Source organism: Calonectris borealis, chromosome 5 (assembly GCF_964195595.1).
Source record: "Calonectris borealis chromosome 5, bCalBor7.hap1.2, whole genome shotgun sequence".
Lineage (NCBI taxonomy): Eukaryota > Metazoa > Chordata > Aves > Procellariiformes > Procellariidae > Calonectris > Calonectris borealis.
The window spans coordinates 39,827,688-39,849,693 of NC_134316.1; the positions used below are offsets into that span (position 1 = coordinate 39,827,688).

Genomic DNA, 22,006 nt, shown 5'->3' on the forward strand with positions numbered 1-22,006 from the left:
CAATCACAATGTAACCTGCCCTTTTTGGATGCAGAACACAATAATTTTAAAAAAACATACAGGAAAATGTCTATTCTAAAAACATAAATGTCATACTTGGGAGGCAGCAAGAGTTTACTGTCACCGTTTGCAGAGTCACAAACATCTTTCTTCCCAAATGTTCCAAGTGTCGGGGTACTTATCCTGCCTTTATAGAATGTTTGCTAAAAATGTGGTCTTTGCTTTCCAAATACAAATAATTCTTTTGACAGCAAAAAGTGCATTACAGCCCTTAACCCAGAAACACCAGTCCCTTAAAATAAAGTTTTCACTGTAAATCTGGACTACAGACTCCTTTTTATGCTGATCTAGTCTCTGCTATAATATAAAGAATAAAAATTAAATGTATTGAATGGTATTTCCACATCCCTCGTGCTTTTTCCATAAGTTAGACACATTTTATCTCCTCTTAAAAAAAGAAAAATACAATGCTTCTGCATGGCATTCCATAGAGCTGCAAGGACACATTCAGTAATAGCTTACGAAGCAATGACACAGTAAACCAAGAGAATTGCCCCCCCCACCCCATCCCCGAGATAGTTAGATAAAACATCTATCAAATATTGCAGGAATTCTGGTTGGGGAAAACTTGCAGAGAAGTGTCAAATATTTTAGAAATCCAGTTAACTTGTGCAGCCTCACAGACAGCTCCTCTTAGCGACAATAAAATACATAGCACTTCTCAGAAGAACCCAGCAGTCAAGGCATTGGAAAGTTTGCAGAAAAGAAAGACAATTTCTTCTTGTGAAACGTCAGGTTTGGTGTCACTACACTCTTGACCTGTATCTGATGGTTCAGAAATGTAATGCTTACTGGCATGATCTGGATAATACTTCTCTACCGTCTCACAAGATGAAGACCCTGTTCCCTGTGATCTACCTCCCTCCTCAAGGGCTACTCCCTGGGAACAGCTGGAAGGGCTACGCCACAGACACCTGCAGTCTCACTGCAATCCCTGTTTCTTGCCTGCTTGCGTGTCACAGATGTGAATTAAATGGAGACTGCACGAGCAATTTTTTCTCCTTGGTTATTAATGAATGACAGAAGCAAGATGTTCACAAACATCCCTCTCTTTGAATTTGAGAAAACATCAGATGAAGGAGTAACTTGGAGCAAATAATTTATTTACACCTGTTTCAAGAAGTTTACATTTGTAAACTGTTGATATGAAGCATAAAAGCTATACCTACAGTTTATCTAACTACTTCAGTTTAAGAGCTCAAGGTGCAAAGAAAAAAAAAGAACAGCATGCCTTACTGTCTGCATTTATTAACTTAAAATAAACAAAAATAACATTTACTCTGCATTTAATGGTATCACATGAGATTAGAACTATTCAGAATGTGTTGAATTATTTTGATGAGTTATCAGCTGGCTCTGCTTAAGGGAGATTTCCCCAGGAGCATCCAAAACTACTGCTTGTTGGTCTTTGGCAAGTGCTTTGTGGTGGATTTTGACTCACCAGCAGGTGTTCCCTTTTAGGAACCGCTGGGGTTTCCAGTATTTGAAACAACTGCTCTTTTTCTCTGAAATTGGGCCTTTTTCCTCCTAAGCCATTGCACTATTTCCCATTTATAATACATGGTAAGGGTTACTCCAAGCATACAGAGAAAAAGAAGACTAAATAGTGTCACTCCTATTTTTGCTCTCTGAAAAATCTCCCTGGCTGGAGGGGGTCCACTGTCAATGCTACCTCCAAATCCTTCGCATTCACAATACGGAGGAGCCCAGCCACGCCTGCAGTGACAGTTCTTACGATTGTTACACACTCCTCTGTCATGACACTTTGTCACATTACAGTCGTAGTTCAGCAGTGATACGCTGCTACATGTCCTGTTGATACAAAGCATATCACTACCACATGGCGTGCCATCTTCCACAGCCCCTGCGTCAGCTATTGGCATCCCTACGTGATAGTCGAGACCCCAACACTTTTTACCTCCAACAGGGGTTTGGACTAGCGTTACGTGGTTCTGCAAGGCAGGCAATTTGTCTATGTTTTCACACTGGATCCTACCACATAAGATATTCTCAATACTGCATTTTGTATATTGGATATTGTTACGAATACCACAGTTCCCAAACCGGTCACCTCGAGTATTCACTGCTTTGAAGCAATCTAAAGGAGCGGCCCTGGCTTGCTTGCCAAAGAGACGCTGGCACTGTTGACTGTGGGAAGAACATTTTCCTCGATAGCAATAAGCATTGTCTTTACAAGGGGTTCCATCTTGTACGTACACGTCTGGCGGGCACCGAGGGGAAGTCCCACTGCAATACTCTGGCAGGTCACAGTCGCCAGTACTTGCTCTGCAGAGCGTTCCTGCTGGAAGGACCTGACAGCTCTTACAGCATTTTCCAGAAGCACAGACTGAACCTGCAGTAAATGTACAGTTCGGGTGACAACAAGGATCCTTTCTGCAGTTTGATTCTGAACCACAGTCACATTGCTCTCTGCTTTCTACTCTCTTATTCCCACAGTATTCACGCCTCATGGTGTAGAAAGTCCCGGGTGCTGGTGGTTGACGAATGCAGCCGGCGCCATGCCCAAGCATGTCAAAGTAGTCTTTGTAACTGCAGTCACTGAACGCATTGGTGTCGACATCGCTTTCATACATAATGCATTTCTTTCGTCTGCATTTACAGCCCCGTTCATCATGGCGCATCCCAAGAGTATGGCCCAGCTCGTGGACAAATGTGGTAATAAATGAGGACAACTTCCTATCAGTGAAGGAAGCAACTGCTGATGACCACTGGTTATCACATATGGACCCTAGAAACGCTAATCCCAGGCTCCTTCCAAAGCTCTGAAATGCAAATAAGTGAGCAGTATCATGGCGCATCCGTGGAGACAGGTCTGACTTCCGCCATTTGTTAAAGTCATCAAGTACCTTGCCAACAGACTTAGTAATGTTTATAAGGTTGCTTTTGGTCCAGATCTCCAATCCCACAAGAAACAGCCGAACAGAAAGCTGTTGGTACAGAGAGTCCCCAATGTTGATGATTTCTATGACTTGCCTCAAGACTTCGGATTCGTTCCTGCCCGACTTCACAAACCGCACATTGTCCACGACCACTACTATCTTCACGTACCTGACGTGCGTCCACCAGTCCTTCAGCACCTCCTCCTCCTCCTCCTCCTCCTCTGCCGCCCGGGGGACCTTGAACCAGGGCAGCAAAGCCTTTTGGTGCTGCAGCTCCTCTGGGGTCAGCCCGCAGGTGGGGCCCGCAGAGTTGTTGGCCTCCTCCATGCGGTAGAGGATGTGCCGGAAGGCCGGATCGTCGGGGATGGGCTCAATCTCGTAGGTGCCATCCTCCACCCAGAGCACGCCGTGGAGGCCCCTGCCGCAGGTGCCGAGGGCCACCAGGGAGCCGGGGCTCCCCTGCACCTCGCCCTGGTAGAAGCAGTTGTCCTGCACGAAGGGGTGCTCCTCCCAGCGGGCCCCGTCCTTGCCGTAGGTGACCAAGGAGAAGGGGTGGGAGACCAGGCCCCGCCTGGGCCGCAGGCGCAGCACCCGCGGCCGCCCCTCCACCTCCAGCCAGTAGGAGACGGCCAGGGGGTTGGTGTTGGCCCGGGGTCTCAACTGCCGCGGCACCGTCACCCACGTGGCAGTGACGCGCAGCTCCCCGGACAGGTCCCCTGAGGCGGCAGGGCACCCCGCCAGGCCCAGCAGCACCAGCAGCCCCAGCAGCACCCCCATGGCCGCTGCCCGCTGCCGCCCCACGCCCCGCTTTGTGAGGGGATGGAGCCCGGAAGGGCCCTGCCTGGCGAGAACCACCCCGAGGCCTCCAACTGCCCCTCGGTGGGAAGGGCCGCAGCTGGGGAGGAGCGGCGGCATCGCGGCCCCCTTCGCCCTCCCCCTGCGGAAATGGCACCCCGCTGCCAGGGCAGCTCCCCTGCTCTCTGACCATGTACGGAGGCTCCTGGGGGGAGGAACAAATAAACTAGCCTACCACAAGCATATTCCCAGCTTTTTATAATCTTCGTTTTCAAATTAATGGGCGTTTCTCCTTCTGAGCAGACATAGCGAGGAGGGCCCCCAGCTCAGCTTCACACTCCTTGTCACGGAGGTTTGTGTTGAGCAAAGGGATCATTTGGTTAGAGCACAAGGGGGAAAATCTGTTTTAATAGCTCAAAGGATGGCTTTTGCTTTGTTCACTTTTTTTATTAAAGGATAATTTGTGAGTGGAGATCAGGAACAGACTATTTCAGCTCAAAAGAATATTTGGAAAAGCTTAGGGTCTGAAATGCAAAAGTGCAGAAGTACTAGTCTCCGCGCTGGTTACTAGGACATAGCACTCCTTGGTGCCCTTTCTTAGCATGTGCCTTACTATAGCTACTAAAGCTATATACGCACACCAAGAAAAAGGGTGGATCCAGGGAGGAATTCACTTCCACTACATTCAGTAATATAGAGGCAAACTAGTAGCACCAAGTATAAAAGCATAAAGCCTATCTACGCCACAGCTGCTATATATCTACAGCAACGTGCCTTAATTACAGACATCACTGATGCAACAGACATTGCCTTTCTAAAGGTTTGTGTTTGCAGAGCACTGGGAGGAGAGAGCTTACAGCTACACCTACCACTTGGCTGCCATCCCTGTTTTAGGGAACAGCTCCACCAAGACACAGCTGTAAGACAGTGATCTGGATTGTGGTAAGACAGGGTGCCCTGTGCAGCACAGCCATGCACGCTGGTTTTTTGGCACGTACTGCTGGGATTCAACATAGCCACAGCTGTTGTCTTTTGGGAACTCTTCACAACTTTCTTTTCAGCACTGAAAGCATGTCTGGGATGGAGTCCAACCTCCTATGGTCCTTACCTTTCTCAGCTGCAGGAAGATGCACTCTCCCACCACCCCATCTCCATCTCAGGGATCCTGCCTTTCGGCACCAACTTCTGGGTGCTGACCATCACCCTGGCACAGGCAGCAACACTTAACATTTCAAACTGCCCGAGCCGGGCACTGCCCCGCAGGAGGCCGAGCAGTGAGAGAAGCAGCTGGCAGAGTGCTCAGAGCCTCCCTCTGCTGCCTCATGCCCCAGGGTCCCGAGCCAGCTGGCACCTTGAGCTGGGCGCACGGCAGACCGATCCAACAGCTCTGGAGGTTACCAACAGCTGTCCAAAGGGGCTTCAGATTCTGTGAAATGGCATCTTGCACATCCATTGCAAGCGTGGCCAGCATTAGTAGCGTACAAGTTGTAATACAGTACCTCAGATTAAAGGAATAAAAACAGGAGGATACCTGCTTCTATTAGGATCTTCCTAGATACCCATCTAGAAAGATCTTTCTAGATATCTGCAATTGTATATTGAAATTTATTACTGCTTTACCTAAAAGTGAACAAACTTGTGACCTGTGTTAGCCTTAGATTTATTTTCTTGTTAGTTTTAATTTTAAAATTATAGAAACTATTTTCTGTGAATTCTTTTATGTGCAGTTAGTTGTTGAGTAATTGTCCACTACTTTTCAAGTATCAGTTTTGCATTCCAGGGCTGTGAATTACATCAGATTATGTCCTTTGAAATAAATATAACTCAGACCACAATAACAGAAAAATCCTGTTACATAATCTTTGTGTGCACTGTGCTATTTTTAAATGCATACTTCTGCTGTGTGATCACTCCTTAAGTTATAGAAAAGGTCCTACACTCTGCCAACTTGCTAGAGATGTCTTACCTGCCCCTCCCTGAAGTTGCCTACTACTTTCTTTCTCTTTTAATATAAACATAACTATATAGTTAGGACTAGAAAGTACTCATTCCGTTGTTGAACTCATGGCAGGTTATTCTTGGGGGGAAGTGTCAACGTAAGTTTGCAATACTGCGCTGAGCACCTAGGCAAGCCCTTCAGCATCGAAGTTACATAAAAAGGGATGATGCTGTTGTGTTCAGGTTACCAGTGCCTCGTACTTCTGTACTCTGACCAGGTAAAGGTCAAAGGGGAGAGACGGAAAGATTCCCATTATATGACAATGAACTGACTGACCCTACAGTAGAGCAGGGAAAAAATATTGCAGCAATCCGTAACTACTTCAACTGCAGAAACATTTGTTTGGCAGGTGTAATTGGCCTTCTCATGATTCATCAGTGTTTTTCAAGTTTTTTTTCAGTCTTGTAGCCCCCTAAAGTTTCCAGTGAAGGCGCAAGTTCCTATGGAATTGAGTCCTACCAGCAAGTTTACTTTTCTCACTTACCTTCTGTTGAGTCTTTAGGAACAGGTCACAGACCCCCAGCAGCCTTGTGGACCACAGGTTGAAATCCACTTTCCTGGCAGAAAGAAATGAAGCCTTCTGATTGTTGGGAGATCAATAATACATCATAACTCATCCCACTGGGAAAATTTCTCCTCACCACCCATCCATCTATGATCCACATTAGGCTACAGAAGGACACTTGTCACGTAAGTGACCATTTGTTTATTCTGTGCATGATTACAGGACCAAAGCAACACTTTATCAAAAATTCACCTTCTTCTCCAAGAAAAAATAAAAACTGTCTTGAACCTTGAATGCCTAGTTATCATCATTTGCTTTGCCATTGAAAAAATACTGAAAAAAATTGAAAAAGTGTATCAAACCAGCTTTTGTTCAGAAGCCATCTGTTGGTTCAGTGAAGCCACAATCTATTTGCATAACATATCTTTACCATTTTTCTCATAGGGAACCTCCATGTCCCAAAATAAAGCTAATCTCTCCCCTTTGCCTTGTCCCTCCTATTGCCTATACCCTTCTAACTTTGCTCCAAGTACAGCTTGCTTTAGCAAACACCACGTACTGACTGTCCAGACGGTATCTAACTTTCTTTGCTAGGAAAAGGTTACCAAAATAAGCAGCATGGGGGCCGAGCAGCAAAGAGGAATGGGCGAGAATAACACATAGCCAGGTCAGACCTTCCTTAGTGAAGAGTTGAAAAAGACAGTATTTCTGCTGCATCTGAGTCACCGTTAGCTTTACACAGTGAACTGAGGTAGCTAGACTGCTCCTCTTCCTACAATCTGGCTGGATTTTTGTATGTATGTGTATATATATGCACATGTATATACATGTATGCATATCTATTCGTGTGTATACACACATTTATACGTACATTCAGGCTGTCAGGAGAATGTTTTTATTAGAGTTCTAGGTAATTTTTAGCTCCTGCTACCCCATGATTTAGGCCAAGAAAAGCCCTTCTGAAGTCTGAACGGTTATTATCTAAGAGCAAAAGTAGAGATAGCTCTCCTGTACAACCAAATACCTCCTTTACGCAAAAGAAAGTGACGCACAGGGCAAATTTCAGAACTGCTTGTTTCGTTCCCTTTCATCTATAAGCTTTACAAATACTGAAGGTCCTTTGAAGGACTTTGGACTTCGGCGCTCAGGCTCCAAACCAAGAGACAATGTATAAATACCAGCGAGAAAAGGCTTAGATCCTCATACACTGAAAAACATTACTGATTAGAAATAGCTGCTTAACAGCTTTTTGACAGTAAATTACTTGGAGTTTAACAGTAATATCTGACATAATGTCACTTGAGTGAGTTAATAGCAAAGCTCACTTAACTGATAAAATTATTTTAGAAAATCTTGTCAGCAAGTAACAGGATCAGAAGATATTTCAGTCCCTCATATGGCAAACCTTCAGCATTGAAGGACAGCTACTAAGAAATCGACACACTCATTGGCAACATCCCTGCTTTATAATGTAAGTCTCTCAGGAAAAGATCATTCCCCTGGAAGAGGCTTATCACATTCGAATGCATTGTTTCATGCATGGAAACCTTTTTCTATCCTTTCAATAGCTTAGATGCTGGCACTTTAATTCAGATGGGATCAGACCAGACGTCCATCCTTTTAATGCCCTCCGACACCAGCCAATACCAGACATTCCCGCAGAAAGCAAAAAAGGCTGTTAAGAGATGCAGACGTGAGGACAGTCTGCCCCTTCAAGCTCCACCCTCATCTCTGAATCAGCTCAGTTTCTGAGCATGGAGTATAACAATTCAGTCTAAATGTAACTCCAATTCAGCTTCATTAACTTGTCTCTCTATTCTTGTATTATAAGACAGAACAAGAGTTCTCCACTTTCCTACTTGCTTCGCAGTACTCAAGTTTTATAAAGACTCAATATTTGTCTTTTCTTTCCTAAGGAACTAAAGTCTTGGTCCTCCCAGTGGCTTCATAGGAGAAACTTTCTCCGACTCATTTTACTGCCCTTCTTCAAACCCCTCTACTTCAGAATTCTTTTTCAGATATTGAGCTGTACAACACACTATTTCAGGTGAAGTCCAGTGACTGATAGAATACTTTGCTCATACTATGTGTTCTAGCATCCATTTTTGACCACAGCTGTATGTGCCTTCAGCAAAAAGCAACATACCTTTCTTCTGCTAGTAATGTTAAATCTTTCCTTGCTGTATAAGTGGTTAACTTTTCTCACTCAAAAAAAAAAAAGCCACCACTAGATCTTCATTACATGCAGTCTAGTCATCTTTCTTGCTTAAGTTTTTCCAAATGACATACAGGTTCTTAATAATGTGAGTAACTGCAGAAAAATTCAGCTCCTTTAATGGCCACTTCCAAGGACTTTATTCTGAACATCAAAAATCCAGCAAGGACTCTTGAGGTTCCTCACCACTCATGCCTCATTTCTGGAGATCCCCCTTTCCATCATGCGGATGGATGAGATAATGGCTTTGGTGCTTCTTGAGCTCCTTGCTTTCAGAGGAATTTCTTTAATACAAGAAAGAATCAAAACCCTTTTGTTCTAAGTGTATTCACACTACCTTGTAATTATTCAATGCTGAATAATAAGCTCCGTCTTGTTTTGAGCATCCCAGAATAACTGCTTTCTATATCTTCACTTGATTTAAGAGTTCACACTAGCTTATTATCTAGTTCTATCAACATTTGGAGAAACAGCTGTTCAAACTTGACCCACATGGTATGAAATAAAGCCAATACACACTTAAGTACACTGATATATGAATTTTAGGTCTGTATCTGCATCAACAGCAAACAGCTATTGGCTTACCTACATCTGTAATGTTACAGCTTTGGATTACAGGACAAAAACTACATGGGTCTTTCCACCATTCAATAGCTACCCAGAGCTGTTTATTAGTTACTGAAACTGAAAAAGAGTCTCTTATAACCTCAAAACAAATTTGACACAGCTATCTAAGCATATCTTAGTCTTCCTATCTACATTTTGTTTGCTATGTACAGACCTTTTTCTTGCTTACTACAGTTTACTATAAGAAAGCAGGTAACAGTTGTGAAAAGAAAGCAAGCTATTTTAAGGATTGCTCCATTACTCCAATGAAAAAACAAAACCAAACCAATAGTCATTTCTTTGCAATGGATGACTTCTAGTTTTTCTGCAAAAAAAAAAAAAAAAAAAGAAATCGTTTCTGTAAGCAACATGCTTAAATAGCAAAGTGTATAGCTGTCAGCTTTCTCTTCCACTGCCCTACCTCCTCAGGCAGGTGACTAATCAAGGTGATCAGGTGCAGCAAGAAAGTGCTAGAAGCGCAGAGGAAGAGATGTAATTGATATATTTGAGTTACAGTGAAAAAAGGAGAAATATAAACAGCTTCACTGAGTGTGCAACAGCAAGATATTTTAGCCTGTTTTATGCCATCATAAATCTCTCTCGCAGAACACTAGCTTTTATAAGAAAAAACCAGCTTAGCCATTAAGTAAAATGAGTGCCTAAGAACATTTAGAGACTGAGAGCAATGTGACATCTAATTACATGGATTTCATCCTCCAGTTATCAAATCTTTTATCTGTATCCCAAGCATACTAAAGGCACAGCAATTTATAGCAGGCAGCCAAAATCCTTTAGTTGAACTTTTTTTCCTCAAAATAGCACACAATATATTCCGATATCCAAGCAAAAAAATGCTGCTAGCACATATGGCATATTTGCTACTAACAAAGTAAGCACTTAAGAAAGGCATTCCAGCAGCCAGGAGTTTTATTTGCCAAGAATTCGGATCATTTTTTTTTTAATATAGCAAAGTTTTTCTTTTTACATAAGAAACAAAGACACAAGGGATGCAAGAGTTTGTAAAGATTTCAGGAGGCTGCAAAATATGTCCATGTAAAAACCATTCTCAGAAGCCAACGTTCAAAATAAGATGAAGACTGAAAACACCTTCTTCGAGGCAGCTCACATCCTGACATTAACATTCGCGTGACAGGTTTCTACAGGAAAAGCTCTTACAGGGACTTCAGTCCCCGAATCGTCAGTCTCAGTTGAAGAGCTGAAGAAAGGGGAGCAAGAATCTCCTGTTTTCCAGGTGCTGACTAATCCAGATGTGTAACAAAACTCCCTTCACTGGAGTCTCATCCGTTTTTCAGGTGGTCCTTTAGCACCAGCACTCTGCTGAGCATTCTTTACAGTCTCTTTTTCCTCTGGCTTGACAGCTTCCGGGGCTGGTTCTGGTTCCTTCTTGATTTGATCCACTTAAGAAGTAACAGCAAAAGAAAGTTAAGCTTCCAATTTTTATTCCTAAAATACTGTTCAGAATACTTAGAAAATATTGTTGATGCCAAAGGGGCAAAATTAATTTCAAAAGTATAACAATAACTAAGGACTAAATTCATACCTATACGGGTAAAAAAGTGGAATAGATTGAAGAGATACAGTTCATGATTTTCCTGTTCTGAGGTTGCTTACGATCAACTCAAGGCCTTCACATGCTTTCTCGAGCTTGTAGCACCATGCAAAATCACTAAGATGCTGGACTGACCAAACTATTCCCTCGTTCACCCTTTTACCCTCCTCCTGCTTTCAAAGACCATTTCCTGCAATTGGACCGTCAGGCAATACAGTTTTACAGACAGACAGGGCAGGAGTAGAATACACTTTTTTTTCCAATTTCACTCTGGCTGTCTTAGAGAACTCCTACCTAGTACTTTGCACAATTCGGCAATGCCACAATTCCTAACCACCTCAGTAGCAGCAGCAAGGAGCTTCTATGGCAACTGGAAGACACTGCTATATAGAGCCTATTTTTTTAAGTCTTGTGAGAATACTAGTGTTTTACCTGGGATAGGCTTTTCTCCAGGCTTTTGCTGTGGGGGAGGAAGAAAAAAGGATAAAACAACATATCAGTGGAACCAAAGTCATATTTCTTAACCCTTCCCACTATTCACTTAGGAATATAAACCAAGCAATGCACCCTTATACGTAAGAGGTGAGGGTAGAAGGGATCACTAAATACACTTTCAACAAAATCCAATTAACATTTTATAACATCCAGTTTTTCCTCTGACAGCTGAAAAGCACTAAAACAAAAAATACGCAGTTAGCCAGTCTTTCCCACATCTGAGGAGTTTACAGCATCTCACAAAACTGTTTACAGTATTTCCTCTGCTCCCAAGCAGAAGACCTGGTGGAACAAATGGCTATGAGAGACAATCAGAGGTAATCACAACAACTTCACAGAATGCCAAGAATTTCCACACTAATTAATAAGCCTCCAGAACAATGGAGTAACTGAAACGAAATAGCTGTGGTGGCTTGATTGAGCTTACAAAGCAGGAAACTGGAAGCAGCAGCAAAATCTGATAGCTGACAAGAACAGACCCTCTGTGATTAGATAAGGAATTTGTATAATAAAATTCACCCTCATAGTTTTGCCAAGGTCTTAATGACTCCTGCAATTACAAAGGGGAATCCTACATTCCAATCAGAGCCTTCCATTTCAAATTTATTATCTAATCCACGTTACCATTGCAGAAAGCACACAAAATTCCCATTCAGTTTCAGCTGTTCAAGTACTTACGACTGCTTTAAGTTCTAAGTTACAGTAATGGCTTATAAGTGTCATACCTGAACAAATCTGGGTGGAAACTTTTGTCTTAGGTCTAAAAGCAAAGCATCTACCCGTTGCCTTTGGAAAATAGAACTTGGTTCTTCTTTCTTCTTGGCTTTTGGTTTAGCTTTCTCTGCAAGTCACAGAAACGTAAAAGGAAGCTGTATTAAAAATTCTGTTCTCTTAGCAGCTCTTTGTTGTATGACAAGCTGGTATTCGTCTCTCCTCTAAACTTCACCTACATCTTCCCTTTGACATCAGTTATTTTTTTTGTGGAAGACAGATTAAGGACAATTCTTACCTCCTGACAAACTGGTTTGGCTTCTAAAAAGGTACTTTGGTGTCCAGTGGGTTGAAGAGTTGCCCACTTTGTTGACACACGGCTCACCATTTTCATTTCCCACCCACGCCTTGATGTTCATCCCCACCAGCAGAAGAGCAAGATTCCTGATCGGGAGCACTAACTTACCCTTCAGACAGAAAGACACTTAACCTCATCTCTACACTATCACTATGCATTGCCTCAAGCTTTTCCTACATTACCTTCCCTCTCCCAAAGTACGCAGGAGCAACTAGGAATCGTACCTCGTTCTTCTTGATCTTTGAAATGCCACCAGTAGCCCTTGGACGGGTGATAGCGACAGTACGACATAGCTTCTTCAAAAGCAGACTGAATTCCATGCACTGCAGTCAGCTTTCAGAACAAGAACATAAGGCAGTGTTCAGAATTTAAGGAGAAAATACAGTATAAATTTTTGAAAGCAAAAATTTTTGCTTTCAAATTTTTGAAAGCAGGGATTTTAAAGTTAGTATTCCATATTCATTTTTGTTCTGGGAAGGGAACTTGGGACATCTAGTTTTGGAGCAAGAATGTAATCTTTTTAACAGACCTTTTCTGAAGTGCTTTTCTAAACAGAAAGAGAAAAACTTGCAAAACTAGTAGCTTACTAGAGCAGAAGAAATCAAAACAAACCCGAGTATCCAATTTAAAAAGAAATACCACATTAAGTTAAAAACATAAGCCTCATTTAAAGACAAATATTACATTACTTTAACATTCCAAAGCAAACTTCACTGAATATGTGTTTAATTGCTATTTCATATGTATTTGTCATTCAATTTTTCCTTTGATTATTTGAACCTCATGTTGTTCCGGCAATTGTGTAGCTTCAGTTATTCTGATTGTTCATCCTTAAACAATGTCTCCTACTTTTTCAACCATGTTGCACTCTCCCAGGATCTTTCATTTCCATGTGGGATGCACACCATATTCATCAGAGGGGTTTGTTTTAAGTTACTGTATATTACACACGATCTTTCCTCAAAACAGTGAGGAAGGGATTGAAACAGCCTGAAGAATAACTAAAAGTAAAAACAGATACAAACTGGTATACATCAAATGTACAGAACACTTACAACTCTGGAGTTAATGACAGACCCTAAGTCAGGTGCCTGATAAATCACTCCAGCAATAATATAGTAGTCGGCCAATGGAATAACTGTGGGGAGGGAAAAAAAAAAAAGCAGGATCAGTTTAAAGCTCTGGCTGAAAACTCCGTATTTGTTGCTGAATTTCAGTAGTAACAGCAGAAATTGCAAAATTAATCTCATCACCAAATTTTCTCTTTTTTACTTTTTCCTTCAAGGTGCTTTATTTGCACCCTAGCCACAGACCGATAAGGGGAAAAAAATCAAGGTCTACTTTGCAGATAGAAAAGCATCAGCTTTAAGTCCTGTCCTACTGCAAACAAATAATTGACCTTACAAGAGTTGGGGTTTTAAGAGCTACACAAGAGGAGTCAAGTGAACTGCACTGGAAGTAATTCCATTTGCCTTTGCTACCGGTAGAAACCCACAATAACGTAAGATCTCATTCTTCTGGCCTCAGCTTTCTTCAACTTGTACAGTCCTCTTAGCTAGATTTCCCAGACCCAATGGCAGCTAAGCACACAGAGTATGCCTTTCTAAATTAATAACATCCTGCCAAAAAAAGACGACCTTCCAAAGGCATTTGCTAAATCAGATGACCCATCAAAAATTCTTGTTCATTAGAGCTGCACTGCAGAGTAACATCACAATTGCCTCCGTAATACTCTGCCAAACATTCTTCAGTTGAGAAACTACAGCGATGCTATCAGCTTCACATTCCTAAGGATCTTACCTGCGCACACATTTGTTCCAGTTCCTCCATCTGCATTAACACATTCTGTCTCAACCTTTTTACTCACAGGACCCAATTCATCCAGTACTTGCATTTTATGAAGCTTGGACACCTGCCTAAATTAACAGACCAAGACAGCTGGGTGCATATTACAGCCAGTACCCACTTCTCAAAAGAAAGAGGATTCTCAGCATTTCCTTAGAAGTGGAGCAAGACACAGAACAGCAGCTTTACTGTCTCACAGCTCTGTTCCGGAGCAGCCTACTTTCCTAGACAGGTAACTCTCCCTAATCATTGGATCTAAAGATTTTTCCAAAACCACTTCAAACAGGCAAAAACTTGGCTTAAAGAATTTAAAATATAAATATACTTTTTTAAAAAAACGTACAGCAGTCATAAGACAGGCCTGCACCAGTTCTACCTGAGTACTCAACAAACACTTGCTGTGAACTCATTGAATTTTAGTTTTCCATCCCCATTCTTGTGTCTCAAATACACTAATATTTGTACCATGATAAAATGAAACACATGGGTAACATCTGAGCTAGGGAACTATGTGACTCAAGCAAGGTATCTAGCACAAACTGTACAGTCACAATGGGAAAAATGTTAATAAACAAGTCCCAGTTAAGTTCCACCAAACATACATTTGCATTAGAGCGAAAGTCTGAACACACACATCGTGGATGCCCCAACTCTACTCTTGATTTTAAAAGTGTCAAAACAGGAAATTAAGGACTGCATAGTATTTCCACACTCACCTTTTGAAAGCTAGATTCAAAACCTTTAATAAAGAAACAACTCGAAAACCTATTAAAAGGAGGAATCATATATGTTCTTTTTCAGTATGAAACTGCAATATAGAGAGGCCATTACCTGATATAAGCAAAGAAGAAGCATTGCTAGACAAGGCAAAGTCCTGCACAAGACCAAAATGCATATGCAGAGCCTAAGTCACTAAAAAAAAAAAGTTAAGAAATAACTAGCATTAGCCCTGCCTTTCTTTTCTGTAAGGCTTACTCTGAAATAATCAGATTATTTTACATATACACGCACTAAACACAGAAGACAGTCCAATAACTATTGAAATGTGGTTACTTTTTTAATTAATCACACGCACAAACAAATTTAAGGTTAAAAAGGAATAATGAAGCCAGTTGCATGCAATTGGAAAAAAAAAGCTCAGGTATTTCATTTAAAACTTGGCAAAGTCACCAGTGACACTGTAAGAAGGAGTGGTGCTGTTGTCACAAGATTCCCTCGTGATTCCAAAATACTCAGTTCTCAGAGGAATAACCAAAACAACATGTATTTGCAGTATCTCATGGTCATTCTTCACATGGGTCATTGTCTTCTACTGACAAGATCCTACTCAGCAGTATAACCAATCCACAGTTGGAAGGTGGAAATAGCGCAAAATAAGAGAGTGACGTGACACAAAGAGAAGCATGAATGATCCTTCTCCCTGACTAATGGAAATCATGGTTCGGCAAAATAAAAACATAAATCACATACTAGCACTCCAGATGATTTTAAGCTTATCAGGATATCGTTAGCCTTATATTCAAATAATTAAAATGAAAACTCTTTTTCCTAACAGATAAATACAACATGGCATAAATGCTATTATCAATTTCCCATGGCAAAATATACCACAGAGCAGCATTTTCTCACTGCACTCTTCACATTTCACCACAAGATGGCAATCCCTGCTATTAGCACACTAGAGGTCACTCTGCTAGACAAAATATCTCCATCCCACCACAAAGCTTCATACCCTTTTATTTAGATTTAAGATAAAGACAGAAAAGGGGAACCAGAAGTGTTTAAACACAAATTAGAAACAGATAAAAGCGACTAACTGATCGGCCTTCTCAACAGTGACAAGAACTGCATGGCCTTACCTTGTGTTGGAGATTGCCTCTGCTGCTTCCGGATAATGAAGAGAATGGGCTCTTGAGCATGAAGAAGGATGTACTCCACTCCAACCATCTGGCTGAAAAAGAAGTAACCAGAATAAATATCTTCCTCAAAGTAAGATCCGTAGGATGTGAAGAGCCACCAAATGGCCTGGCAGTAAAGGGATGAAGTTCTGATGCTTTGGAAGCTCTTCTCTATAATGTGCAGTAAATAAAGGCATAGGATTTCCTGAGCTAGCCATCAAAACCTAGCTGCACGTACAAAGGGAGTTACAACAATCTGACACACATCTAAGTAGAACACGTTAGCAAACAAATAAATAGCAAGAAAGACAACATAATCTATCATCATGGAGATGTCATTTCAACACAGAAACAAAGGACCAGTGTATGATGTGACCATCTGCGTGTCTGATGTGAAAGCCTCTCCACAGCCACATCTGAGCGCAAGTGACTTCCCCCAATGAACCTTTAGCTCAGCTTGCACACTCCCTATCATATTGTGGAGTCTTTAAGTAGTTCTCAAATACCTCACTTGTGCTCAGTGTAGCAGATGGGGAACTGCAAAGGAAGTTAACTTGCGCATACTGCAATCTCATTACACAACCATCTGTGATCAGTTTATTTACAACACTCACTACTTTTATTATCCATACTAAAAAGCCATCTCTTTAGAGAAATTATGTACTAATTATGGCACATAGCCAGCAGGATATGGAAACACAAACTATTTATGAACTCTAAGTATCCCCTAACATAAGCCCTACTCACCATAGAAAAACATTTAACTACATTACCATTACTCAGGTTCTGTTGAGCTGGGAAGATGAGAGAAGACAGCTTCTCTAATTCAGAGAAATATCTAAAAGGTGATTTAGTGGTATCTCAGGATATATATAGAATCCTTCATGCTTAACACCTCCTTGAAATGGCTTAAGAGGAAGTAAAAGACATCCAAACACAAAAAAAGCTGGGCTCCCTGGCAAGGGAGGGACTAAAAAGCACAGAACAGAAGAGGTTTCCAGCATGCTTTCATTCAACCATCAAAACCTCTGGATGGAGGGACAAAGGACACAGGAAGCAGTTCCAACTGCACAGGAAGCAGTTCCAAATTACAACTTACTTCAAATGGTCCAAGGTCATCCGCTGCATTTTGACGACTTCATTGTTACATGTTCGGTCATAGAACGGGTTACTTCGCTCCGAGAAATAGTCCAACACACTCCCATTGTTTAATATTGGAATCCAGGAGCTGTCAACCCAGGAAATTCCCAAGAGATTATCTGAGAAGAGAAATCTACACTGAGTACCAAAGCAGCCAGAAACACTACAAATACCTCCAAGAGTAAATTGCCATCAGTCAATGATTATTGGAGGGTAAGGAGGTGGAACACAGCCTCACACAAACCAGTTTTAATTAAAAATGTGTTTCACAGAATTGAAATAATAATTTATATCCTCTAACCTTCTGCAGTTCTGTAGTAGGTACACAATTATTGCACTTTTCTTTCCTTGACCACTAGATGCTGGTATACCTTTATGTCTCAAGAATGTGAGGAGGGTCTGTGTGCATCTGTGTGTGCGCTCTGTTGGTGGGAGTTAATTAGCTCTGATACCGTATATAATATTATCATACTACATCTACTCAGTAGTATTATATACAGTTTATTTTATGAACCACATCATCAGCTGAGTAGAAAGACAATCCAAACTATGGTTCCTTTTGAAAGCTAGGTCTTTGGCAAGTAAGTTGAATTTACTAAACTAAGTTAGGATCAGTTACAGGGGGAGTGGGGGGGAAGTGATACACCCCACACTAAATCTGAGCCTGGTCATGTTTAAAACAGTTTAATTCTTACAAAAATAGTTTCCAAGCTGTAAACTATGATACTGAAAATAGGTAAAACACTGCAGAGATCTATTAATTAAGCCGAGAGTTTTCTTTTGTTAAAGCCAATGAGTAAACTACTGAGTGAAACAAAATAGTGGCATTGTTAACATTTCTAAGGTGTTCTGTTATTAAAATACGTATCTGTATGATATCATAGCAGCTGACACTGTTGTGTTTCAAAGTTAATTATTTTTGATGCGGGTGAAATCTGTAACAAACAAAAAAACCCGAAACAGCAGACACAAAGATGCTATCTGTGGGCAGATGTTTCCCAGTAGTCTTGAACAACAGATTCTATTCCTGACTCTACAATTAATCCACCAAATTGCCTGCAGCAATTCCTCATTCCATAACTCAAGTGGATATTACAGAAATCTAACTACAGAGTATTAACAATTACATAAAATTGCAAACTTTTAAAATGAAAAATACTCTACAACCTGCAAATCATTATATGCCAGATAAGTTCCTACAGATTTGGGGACATTTTAATTAAAATCCCTGGATTTTATATTCACACTACAGCAAAATGACACTCCTCAAGCAGACCAAAGAAACCAGTGTCAACAATTGGTTTCACAGTCAACAAATATGCTAATGTTGAATATCCATGAGGCACCTTGAAAAGCACCCTGAAATTCATCCATTTTAAATTGCGGCAGCAGCAAATAGAATTCCCAAGACATGAGAAAGCAGGAATCAAAGGCATGCATTGTTTAGAATTAAAAAATGATGATGAGAAGTCATTGAAGACTGAATGAAGAACTGAAATTCCCTTCTCACAGGAACCATTCCCTTACGTTCACGCATTATATACATACCCAGAACTGGCACTTATCATTCCACTGTGAATATTTTGCTTCTGTGACAACTCTGCATGCTCAAGGATGACTGGATCAGTTCCAAAAATGTCAGCTCATATACTATTAGCAGCTTCTCTGAGGAACAGTTAATAAAGTAACACTAGCTGCCCAGCAAACCAGGAAAAATGCAGCATAAATAGTCATGCGTAAATCATTTTGCCTCGTTAATCTCAGAACTGCCAGCCTCTCTTTCATAGAATGGGGGAAAAAAACATAAGTCTAGAGGCATTCATGTTATTTTACATACATTATTCTCTCTCCTCACTATAAAAGAGGAAGTCTCAGAAACACAGCACTAAGATCCATTATTAAGCACTTAAGTTGTGGTAGCGCTGATTATCCTAAATGCCTTTCAAAACCAAAAGACAAGCTTTCCTTCCCTGCAAAACCAAAATCTTACGTGCTTGCATTCTTGCCATAATAAATTCTCATATTACATTTCAAATACAAACTTTTCTTGCTTGTACGACTAACAATAACTACATTTCTCAAGAGGAATGTCAGGCAATCTTCATATATATATAGCTATAATGCTGTATATAGACTGATAAATGTATTGTAAAACGGAATATAAAGTTGGGCTCTGAGGCTCAATTATGCATAGCTGCTTAGTGCCAATATTTATAACTGCCTTTATAATTAGCAAGATTGTTCTCTTAAACTATTTTTGGAAAAAAGGTGAGGAAGAACAAAACCAACCATGAACCTGACATGCCTGTTATTCCCACTAAGAAGGGAGCACTTCTGTTTATTTTGGGTATGAGAAAGAAAGGATGGCGCTCCTGCTTCTCTGTTCCTTTCCAAAACAGGACATCTTGTTCAAAGCATTTTTTGTGGACTTTGCATCGCAGATGCAAACGTAAAGTGCTTGTGACAATACTGCCAATCTGCCATGAATGTCAGGACAATTTCGGAGACAAGCCAGCAAACCATGGCAAAAAATAAGAGGAGAGCAACTCACACAACGTGCTGTACCTGGCCTTACGGATGGATAGCCCAACACTAGGCTTTGACAAACAGAGGAACTGTAAAATAGTTTGATAGCTTAAAAATAGAAGTATGCTTTAAACTCAACCTAATATACAGAACCATGTTAAATACAAGACTTTGAGGGAGCTTAAATGATCTGGATTAAGGCAGAAGGTTCTCACACCAGCTAATAATTTACTACAGCACTCCTGTCATTAATTGTCCACATAGTTCCTTGCTACAATCTGAAACAAGGCAGTCAGAAAAGCAGTCAGGACTGCAGACATCATTAAGTAAGAATTTGGGAAAAATAAAAAAAGGAGAAAACGTCCGTGGCATTGTCGAAATTAATCCCTCACGAACTCTCCCTAAATATCTGCTCTTGGTCATTCCCTGAGACTCCACCACACAGGCTTTTGGTGTGATTCCATTCACACACTCTTATGGAGAAAAATAATTTCCTTTCTCACGCCCTCTCAACCCCCTCCTCCTCTCTCAAAGTTCAAACTCTTCACAGTAATTTAACCTGTATTTTGCTTACAATGTAAACCTTCTTTAATACTTCATTCAAATACCACCCCTTCTTCTTGAAAACATTCTCTCTTTCTATTCATATCCCTGAACTCTCACCAAACCTTTCTCGTTCGCAGTTACTTCAGCTTTCTTTCTGGCTTTTCTAACACCTGGCCTGCCTCATGAGATCCACCCGAAGCCCTGTTAAGATTACCAGCCTAACTCACTGCTTTGGTCTCGTGCAAGTCCAACACACACCAGTGTTTCCCACCTTCCGCCGCACTTCAGAACTAAAACTCTCTTTTTTAGCTGTTCCCTCCCGTCACCGTCTCACGCCAGGACCTCCTTATTCCACCTGAAAAGGCAGAAGCGTACCAGAAGGGAGGCCTGGCAAGGCCACTGAGCTCTCGTGTGCAGAGTTCTCAAAGACACGCCAGCAAACTCAGCAACTCCACTGAGCACTCACACAGGCGGCAGCTCTGCGTTACCCTCGCACCTGTGGCCACACCTCGTCGTCCGGTAACTCGGACGCTCCTTGGAGCGAATACTATCAGCACAGCAACCCCCAGCCAGCCAGGACGGTGGCCATCACGCCAACCTCCTCCTTCAGCCGCAGCTGCCCCGGGGCGGCCAGGCCCGCCGCGCTCTGCCCCACGGAGGAGCTCACCCCTTCGCGCTCCCGGCGGGGCTAGGCCCAGGGCGGTGGGCAGGGCCCACCGCTAGACACGGAGGCGCCCCGCCCGCCTGGGCCGCTAGCGGGGAGCCCCGACCGCCCACATACGCCCCGGCCCTACCTCGGATATCCACGGCCGCCATGGCCGCGCCGCTCACTTCCGCCCGGCGCCCTGACGGGGGGGAGGCGGCGAGGACAGGAAGCGGGGCAGAGCGGCGCCGGCAAGCGAGACGGCGGCGAGAGCGGCGCCACGCCCGGCGGGGCGGGGGGCGGGGCGGGGGCGGGGCCTCCGGCAGCGGGGCGGGGTCAGGTGAGGTGAAGGCGGTCCTCGGCCAGCCCTGTCGTGCGCTGGGCTGCGCTGGGCGGGGCTGCGCTGGGCGGGGCTGCGCTGGGCGGGGCTGCGCTGGGCGGGGCTGCGCTGGGCGGGGCTGCGCTGGGCGGGGCTGCGCTGGGCGGGGCGGAGCGAGGCGGGGCGGGGCTGGGCTGGGCGGAGGAGCGTCGTCCCAGCACGCAGCCGCTGGCCAGGGAAACACAAGCGTGAATCGCAGGGTTGTGCTGCCCCAGCCTTCCAACGCAACGGCGAGGTGACCTGCTCGTTACCCATGAGTGATGCATAACCAGAATGACGGCATTAATGACGAAAACTAAATGTATTTTTAGTGGTAATGCTGAGCTGTTTGTTCAAAAACAGAGATACAGGCGTTTTGCAATCATTTTCACCTCATCTTGGCCCTCTGGTAGTTGCCAGTCACTTTCAAAGCGAAAGAGCTGTGGGCCACAGGTTCCTGCGGAGCGTCACACCACCCTGGCCCAGCTGGGTGGGGTGGCCCTGATTACATGTGGGAATAATACATGGGGGATGTTTGAGATCACACCATCAGAACCCTGCACGGTCCCTTGTCCTGAGGTTTGCTCCTTGGCATTTTGACTCTGAAGTGATACCACCGGTTATTTACAGGGTGAAGAACACCCTTCAGTGGGTGGAAGAGTATCCATACACTGAAGATTAACAAGCTTTTTATCTAGACTGACAACCACAATTTACCACTCTGCTGTACAGAGCACCCAATACCCCCATGTCCCGCTAGTGTGGCTCCACCGCTCGTCTCACCCCAGCCCTTCTGGAGGGCTGCCGAGATCAGCCGTCCCCTCGGTGGAGCCCAG

At 42.8% G+C, this 22,006-nt stretch overlaps 2 protein-coding genes across 7 annotated transcripts in view; both read right to left on the reverse strand.

Annotated features, from left to right (window-relative positions):
- Positions 1 to 621: 621 nt before the first annotated feature.
- The window catches only part of ADAM20 (ADAM metallopeptidase domain 20), a 65,995-nt gene continuing 44,610 nt past the window's right edge, over positions 622 to 22,006 (reverse strand). Inside the window, exons 2-3 of the mRNA XM_075151953.1 lie at positions 6,239 to 7,014; positions 622 to 3,960 (exon numbers count right to left, since the gene is read on the reverse strand). Of these exons, the coding sequence (XP_075008054.1) occupies positions 1,518 to 3,875 (2,358 nt within the window). The 5' untranslated portion in view covers positions 3,876 to 3,960; positions 6,239 to 7,014 and the 3' untranslated portion in view covers positions 622 to 1,517. The remainder of the gene's footprint in view (positions 3,961 to 6,238; positions 7,015 to 22,006) is intronic.
- Positions 4,213 to 21,100, reverse strand: MED6 (mediator complex subunit 6). 6 transcript variants are annotated; one of them, XM_075151957.1, is made up of 9 exons: positions 20,964 to 21,096; positions 17,057 to 17,216; positions 15,919 to 16,010; positions 13,270 to 13,352; positions 12,439 to 12,547; positions 11,871 to 11,986; positions 11,083 to 11,110; positions 9,367 to 9,405; positions 4,213 to 8,464 (listed from the first exon to the last, which is right to left on the reverse strand). In XM_075151957.1, exons 1-9 carry the CDS (start codon positions 20,983 to 20,985, stop codon positions 8,352 to 8,354), a joined length of 762 nt encoding a protein of 253 aa, XP_075008058.1. In that variant the 5' UTR covers positions 20,986 to 21,096; the 3' UTR covers positions 4,213 to 8,351. The 6 variants fall into 6 exon arrangements, with proteins under 6 accessions (XP_075008058.1, XP_075008060.1, XP_075008057.1 ...); XM_075151959.1 differs by lacking the exon at positions 4,213 to 8,464 and adding an exon at positions 18,646 to 18,762 and having other exon boundaries at positions 9,230 to 9,405; positions 20,964 to 20,996; XM_075151956.1 differs by lacking the exon at positions 4,213 to 8,464 and having other exon boundaries at positions 9,230 to 9,405.

What these genes read in the sequence shown, in the direction of transcription:
- MED6 (XM_075151956.1), bottom strand. Translation starts at nt 20,985, where the DNA reads ATGGCGGCCGTGGATATCCGAG. An exon ending in GGCGGCCGTGGATATCCGAG is followed by an intron (nt 17,217 to 20,963) that starts GTAGGGCCGGGG and finishes TTCTCTTCTCAG; the next exon opens with ATAATCTCTTGGGAATTTCC. An exon ending in TTCCACCCAGATTTGTTCAG is followed by an intron (nt 11,111 to 11,870) that starts GTATGACACTTA and finishes CCTCCCCCACAG; the next exon opens with CAAAAGCCTGGAGAAAAGCC.